This window comes from Etheostoma cragini, chromosome 15 (genome assembly GCF_013103735.1).
Source record: "Etheostoma cragini isolate CJK2018 chromosome 15, CSU_Ecrag_1.0, whole genome shotgun sequence".
Lineage (NCBI taxonomy): Eukaryota > Metazoa > Chordata > Actinopteri > Perciformes > Percidae > Etheostoma > Etheostoma cragini.
Window position 1 is genome coordinate 24,160,554 of NC_048421.1, and position 7,871 is coordinate 24,168,424.

General features: G+C 44.2%; 1 protein-coding gene across 1 annotated transcript; it reads left to right on the forward strand.

Annotated features, from left to right (window-relative positions):
• The first annotated feature begins 2,721 nt into the window (after positions 1-2,721).
• Positions 2,722-7,357, forward strand: prrg2 (proline rich Gla (G-carboxyglutamic acid) 2). The gene is made up of 7 exons (XM_034894901.1): positions 2,722-2,938; positions 3,019-3,114; positions 3,747-3,919; positions 4,546-4,579; positions 4,937-5,069; positions 6,235-6,378; positions 7,065-7,357. The coding sequence occupies exons 2-7, from the start codon at positions 3,030-3,032 to the stop codon at positions 7,105-7,107; spliced, it is 612 nt and encodes a 203-aa protein (XP_034750792.1). The 5' UTR covers positions 2,722-2,938; positions 3,019-3,029; the 3' UTR covers positions 7,108-7,357.
• The last annotated feature ends 514 nt before the right edge of the window (positions 7,358-7,871 follow it).

Sequence of the window (7,871 nt, forward strand, 5' to 3'; positions counted from 1 at the left end):
ACCAGACTCCATTTAAATAATCACTACTTTTAGCGTGTATAGAGCAGCATATCTCCACCAGACTCCATGTAAATAATCCCTACTTTTAGCCGAGAAGCATATCTCCACATGTAAATGTGGACAAACGTAAATGAGTTTATTCCAACCAGACCAGAATGGTGATTGTTGGAGTTTGGTGGGTTTGATGATAGAGATTTTTGGGCTGTTCCATATTAAACCATAATAATCTTACTCTTTAACTAAAAGGTCTTTTCTCTGTAGGGATCCTTTCCATATTGTTGTCAGAAACTTAGAATAATAATCTGAGCCTTTAGTGGATGCTGACTGATGTGGACCATTTGTCCTGTAGGGTTACATAACAGCCCGGTTCACAGCTGCCAGTTAGAGCGTTCTCACTCAATACTGGACTAGTTTCAAAGATTTGAATTAGTAACTTGGACCACTGCATGGGCAAACAAAGTATGGTAACGACCTGTTAATGTGTTCAGTGGTTTGGGCTGACAGTCCAGCCTGGGGGACCGGGGGGGTCCTGGTCTTGTGTTTACTGTACCACCACTTGTTATCATGGGACTGAACTTTCTTACTGATGACAACTGAGCCATCTCCATGACAACCGAGCAAACTTTATTCACCAATGACAAGTGTAATGAGGTTGAAATTACCACAAAAAAAAAAGTGGGCCTTGACTTTAAGGTTATTTAGTCTTGCAGTGGTTGAACTAAGTGTTCTTGAGTGTGGGCGGTGTGTGATGTTCTAGTATTGCCCGTCATATCACTTTATTTCCCCTGAGTCTCTCTGCGCAGCATTTCCAGCCGGCTCCAGTGGTGTCCACAGGTACAGGCCTCACCTTGGTCATATATGGACTCTGGACTGCAGTCTAACTCTCCAGCATGTGGGTGTGTATTCTGTTGTTGGTAGGGAGACAGACGTGAGTCCAAACCCAGCAGGGAAGACCGTCCTCTCTGCTTTGTACATGAGACAGAAAGACACCATTGACTCAGGACTATGCCCACCGAGACAATCTGTCACAGTACAGCCAAATATCCTCTCTCATATCTGTCACTTGGAGTGCTTTGGGCAGTTTTATTTTAACTTTTTAATTTTAATAAGAAAGAATATGTATATCTATCTTACATCCTACAATTCACATCATTAGTTTTATATTGAACAAATGAAAGTCAATCTCTTTTATAATTCATTAAAATATTTACTCAAACATTTTAGTCTCTTGTGTCTTGTATGACTTTTCAAATTGAGTCTGTTTGGAGGATTTTACAGAAAACCCCACAGCTGAGTCAAAGAGTTTATTATAATCATTATTATTATTATTATTATTGTTATTATTTTAACCTCCAAATGCACCGTATGAGCACCATACAAGGGGAAACATGTAGCTCAGGCATATTGTTGAAGTAACCTCCATTACTGTGCATGTGACAGTTATTCACCTCAATGATACATTATTCCTTTTAATTTATGAATAATCCCCTGGACTGTAATATTTCAATGTAATATTGAGCAAGATTTCTGCTATTTTTCCAAACTTTGTGCACATTCAAAATATATCTGTGTTCTCTGTGATTTGGAGATAGTTTGAAAAAAAAAATAGTAATAAAATAATAATACAGTCACTATATTTCAGAAAGGAATTCACCTGCACCATATTCTACTTTGCTGGTCCAGTAGATCTAAAACCACCTGACAGAATCCGAGCCCCGTTTGGGTCTCTGGTCTCTCAGACCTCCTTGTCAGACTCCGAGCCCTGTTTGGGTTTTAGCGCTTCAGAGCTCCGTGTGTTTGAGTCTGAACCATAGAGTGTATATTATTAATAATTATTAATATACAGTCTACGGTCTGAACACCCTGACTGTAAACGCCACGTTAACGTCAAAGTACATCAGTAGTACTGCCTTCCTAAACTTTGTGTTGATGGCATCAATGTATTCGATTAGGCTTTAATTTCTCTAAAATGTACACCTTTCACAGCTTAATAAGGCAGCTTATGATTTTGGGGTGTTTACATAGGCTATTGTCCTGTTTCATATTTGTCAGACAACCTTTCGAAATACATTCAGGGGTGAAGCCCCGGCAACTGTCAATGAAGTATTTCAATAGAAACTTACAATGACAAATGGTAAATATCACAGCATCACAACCAGAGTTATTGAGATCAACAGCTGCAGTGAAGAGATGAAATCATAAAGCATTGATCTACATCTAAAGACTTTTTAAAAGGAACACGGTGAACGGGAGGAGGCTCGAGGGGATTGTGTTGTGCACTGACTATATTTCAATGTTTAAAGGTCCCATGACATGGGGCTCTGTGGATGCTTAGAGGAACCACCATGTGGCGCTACTGAGCTTTGGAGTTATAACTGTCTGTTACATTATCAATAGACAAGAATCTTTAAAGGTCCCATGACATGCTGCTTTCATATAGACCCTAGTGGTCTCATGGACACATGTAAGGTGGGAAGAAACCCGAGTACCTGGAGGGAACTCGGGGAGAACACGCCACCTCCACAGAGGAAGACCGGGACAACCCGCATTCTGGACCTCCTGGCCCTGAGGCAGGAGTGCTAACCACTGGGACCCAACTAGTTGTGTTCCACTGCTTTAGTACTGCAGATCTAGTAAACTCAGGTTTCTCTGTTAAACGGGGGAATAAACAAGAGGGCAGACAGTGAGACAGGCAGGCAGACAGACAGGTTTTGAGGATCCTCCCTCCAGCCGGTATGCTGCCCAACAGGTTTGGGATGTGACGTTTCTCTGGGAAAACAACACAACCCTCAGTGGTCAGACGGTTTCAACACAACACACAGGAGGAAGTTAAGTGTGTTTGAGTAATGTTGGGGCCTCCGTGTTTCTGAGAATCTAAGAGAATAAGTTCTGTTTCCCCTGGAGACGCTTTGACAGACCAGCAAACTGCAGCCACCAGGTGAGTGTTGTGTACTCTGGCCTCGGGCCGGCTGTGTTGGATTCCTTTCCACTGAGTTTTCTTTGTCATTTCCTGTGTAGTTTCTGCTTCCATGGCAGCCGTGTCAGCCGTGTGGATTCCCATGCTGGCCTTGCTGCAGCTGACCCAGTGCTCCGTCCTCCACAGACTTGGTCCAGGTAAAGCCCACCTCTGCTCAGCTCAGGCAGCCCAGCACCACCCCCCCAGGGAAAACTGCCATCATATGACTCACTTCTTTGGCATTTGGTAGTACAGGCCTCACACTAAACTGATCAGAACATAATATGATATGACATATATCTATGACAGACACGCTCATATTGAGTTTTAACACAAAAGACATGTATCAGTCTCAGTACATTACAGACATTACTTGTTCTTGTTCTTGCATACTGAACAAAATTACAATGTGTCAGAATCAGTTTCAGTTTCATCTTTTTGGAGTAAAGAGCCAAAACAATGCGAACCAGTGGGACATCATTTACCCCTTGTGTTGTTTTCTTGTCAACCATGAAAAAAAAAACTGTTTTGGTCACTTTTTTTCAACATTATCAGTTTTTCTGACCTTTTTGTCACTTTATCAATGTTGCGGGTGCTTTTTTGATGTTATTTGATTTTGACATTTTCAGATCTTATTTCAATGGCCCATCTTTTGTGATAAAAAACAAACTGAAAACAGGTCAAATTTGACCCAAGAACAACACAAGGGTTAATACATAACCAGTAGTATTCCTGTAGGGGGGTAGTTCATGACTCTGTGGCGTGTGTGTGTGTGTGTGTGTGTGCGCAGGAGAGCCAGTGTTAGTGGACGGGCAGTCAGCCAGCTCCTTCCTGTCCCGCTCGCTGCTCTACAACAGCTGGGACCTTGAGTTGGTGGTGCCTGGCGACCTGGAGCGGGAGTGTGTGGAGGAGAAGTGCAGCTACGAGGAGGCCAGAGAGGTGTTCGAGGATGACGCCAAGACGGTAACGCCGCTGCTAGTCTCTGTCTCACACAGGCTTCAAATCAAGCCCGACACACACTGACGCTGTGCTGACATCACCTGAACATTAGTTAGAAATCCAAATGGGGACTTGAACCGGCGACCCTCCGGTTCCCAACCCAACTCCCTAAGGACGGAGCCCCAATGTACTCACATTTATAATTTACGCTGTCTGTTTACTGTACACTCACAATTTACACTCTGTTTTGTTAGAAATGACACATACATACACAAATAGATGTCAGAGAGTGTCAGTGCTGGATGGGGGGAGGGGGGAGAGGGGATGGGGGGTACGGGGCCTTGCTCAAAACCTGGAACGCCCAGGAGGTGAACTGCCATCTCTTCAGCTACCAAACCACAGTACTCCATCAGAAGTAATCCATCAGTAGTTTGGACCGTAGTGGGACTTGAACCACGTTTTAGCAGTCTTGCAGTAATTTTACGACGACTCTTTCCAGTATTTTGAATTTGTACTGCAGTAACTATTTTAAACACTAACTGTCAGTATTACATCTCGCACCTTTAAGATCCTGTGAGATCTGCTTAATGTCAACTTTCTTCTAATTTAATGACGCTACTCCATTAAATCTTCTTCTGCTTGTATTTTAGGAAGCATTTTGGAGCACCTATACCAACAATCAAGGTAATGATTTTGATTTTGAAAGATGAATATTGATAATATCCATCAGGGTAGTCTACAGGCCTTGGCATTGGGTTCATTCTGCAGAATATAGTCTTTTCACATGGAAAATACCTGTGTAACAATAAATCGGCCTATTTGATTATCATAGTTTACATTATAATTATCATAATTTCTGCATGTACATATTTTATTTACTACATCTGCTTGTCTCCAAATCCCCAAATGGGCTCCTCAATGTCAGCAGAACGCTCCGACCCAATCTTAGAGTGGTCTCTGATCATTTGGAACATCTTTAGAACCAGGTGCTGTGTGAAGGTGTGGTGAAAGGTTTGGTATTAATGATGGTTGTCTTTGAAGAGTCCATACACGGACTGGATGTCACCGGACTGGTTGCGGGGCTCCTGGCTGCCGTGGTGACCTGTGTTATTGTCGCTGTGTTGGGGGTCTACTGCTACAAAGCCAAGAACAAAGGTGGACCCAGGCGAGCCCGGTAAGTCCACATGCACACAGAAACACTTAGGGATGTGGAAGAAAAGCAGGCCTTCCTTCCAGCAACACCATGTCAACGCTGCTGGGCATCACATTTGGTGTGTAGACTTAAGGGCTTCAGTAACCCCCCCCCCAACTAGAAGACCCAGTGAAGAAGGTCCTGTGCAAACAAATGGCACATTTACAGGAAGGTGGCTCAGTGTCCCTGAGGTCTCCATCTTAAAGGTGCCCTGCCACATATATTTCATGACTTTGTGGTAATGTCTTTAGTCCTACCATGGACTCTGTAACTTGGTTACCGTAGTTACCTTGTTTCCAGCCATGCTAGCGTGCTAAAGAAAGCCTGCAGGAAGACTCCGCTCCATTTGGGCCAGCACTCATTAATATTCAACCAGCTAAGCTGCTTGGCTCTGATTGGCGAACAGCTAGCCAATGAGAGCCTGGCAATCAGCATCCTTTACCATAATGTTCCTATAACATAATTTTCTCATGTTCCGACTGGACCAATGTGAGGATTATTAAGTTCCTCTAAACACAGTTCCTGTAACTCTTTCAGCTCCTACTTCAGAGCCGTGTCTTTCCCTTTCCCACATAGGGGGGGTTATAATAACAGCTCAGTTCCTATGGCAACTCTGCCAGTGTGAATGAAAATGGAAAAACTGGTTTTGGGGGAGAGTAGTGAGTAGAACTGTTCAGAACTGGACTGATCCTAGAACTACTTTCCTGTTACCACTTCAGGTCAGAAAGAGGCTTTAGATAATCATTTAACATTTGAGAAACAATCCTTAAAAACAAATGATCTGACTTACTTATTACTCTAGTGTAATAATCTAGTTCATTCAATATTCAATCTATTTACTGTGTTGCTGTGGAGGATGCCTGACTGGATTAAGAAAGACACCCAACGTTATCAGGGATCAGTCCAGTAACACTGAGTCTAACCCAGTAGACAGTTATATCTATGGTACCAACACTGATCTGGATGCTAAGGGAATCAGGGTTGTGTCCTCTGAGAGACCCCCTCCGAGCCACCACCTGCATGTAATGAACCCCATCTCTAAAAGCAGGGACTCAAACCTACGTAGCCTGACCACAGCCCCCCCCCCCCCCCCCCCCCCCCCCCCCCCCCCCCCCCCCCCCGTCTGTCTGTCTGCTGTGGCTTGCAGGGCTCCGGTGAGGATGGCAGCAGACGGGCTTCCAGCCCCGGAGAGCGTGCCCTTGGCTGGGATCATCGCCCCCCCCCTGCCCAGCTACAACGAGGCTCTGAACCGCTCCGGGCAGCACGATCTCCCCCCGCCTCCTTATTCAGGGTGAGTGATGCACCTCACATGGATCCAGGCCAGTGTCTGTGGCCAGCCAGACATCTGCCAAAACACAGTGCCAGTACACCAAAACTAATAAAATGCATTTCATAAGCAGTTCCTGGGAGACTGGTTCAATCGGAACAAAATATGTAGCACCTGGACATTCAATATCTCCATTCCTCCTCCATCCTCATCTACACAGCATGCAGCACGCAACCCCCCCCCCCCCGACACACACACACACACACATTCAAACCTATGAATAGAAAAGGTATTGATAGGGCTGGGCTCTAGGTAATTCAGGATAACAATCTAATGAGATGGAATATTACACTAATTTAATTCCCATTGATAAATACAGTGTACAAGTTTGCTATTGTACAGACATTAGGTTAAAAAAAAAGAAGAAAAAAATAATTTTACTACACATTGACACCGCAGCACGGTTAGATTAAAGGAAGATACATATTCTACTAGTTTACTATATAGAATACTTCATCAAAACCAAGGAATTTTTCTGAACTTCTCGTTGAACATTGCACTTACTTTGTGTTTCCCATCCAGTATTTTCTATTTAATCACAGTGTATTTGAGATCCTTTCGTGATCTTTCAGCCCAGTAGTCCCCAGTCCACATAGCAGACTGCTGGGTACCAGAACCCTCACACAGACTTCTCCTCCCTTTGACCACAGGGGTGCTCCATCAGAAGCCGCTGTTCCCGCAGACAACCAATGAGAGGCTGCAGGGCCTCTCTGTTCTGGTGATGGTTTAAATGAACTTTGGAATATTGCATGTTTTTTTGATATACTGTATTTATTAGTGAAGTTATGACACAATCTTAGAATGGACCCCGCTGACAGTAGAATCTGCATGTTGGCACATGATGATGATCTCCAGTTCATTTCTCTGGTTGCTCTGTAGCCTACTGTTGTGTTTGCAAGGCAGCAGCAAAATAATTCATTTATAGAGAATATGTGTTCTTCATGAAAACACATGTTTTATACAATAAATGTCATAACAATTACACATGCCTCCAGTCTTTTAATGCATCCTCACTTGTCAAGCCAGTAGAGACGTCTACATGTGTCAGATAGACAGTGAAGTCAGGGGGGGGGGGGTCAGCTCATCATCCGTCACATGTTGCAACTGTATCACAGCAGCAGAAATACAGTTGCACACTGCGCTGCTGTGCATGGCAAACTGTATGTGTGTGTGTGTGTGTGTGTGTGTGTGTGTGTGTGAGGGAGGGAGGAAAAGAGAGAGGATGAGAGCCAGCCCAGTCATTCCTCTTAAAAATGGCGTCTTGTGAACAAAAAGAGTGAAAGTGGCTGCGCGGTGCTGAACTGAGCAGCGGCTCCAATGTGAGACCAGCTTCGCTTCTTCAAGCTGCTGAAGAACGCGGAGCATCTGTCCTGCGGCCCATCAGCCACACAGCAGACAATAGACAGGGAGGTATACGGGCAGAGGAGTGGAGGGAGGAGACTGTGCCTGTAGTGTCA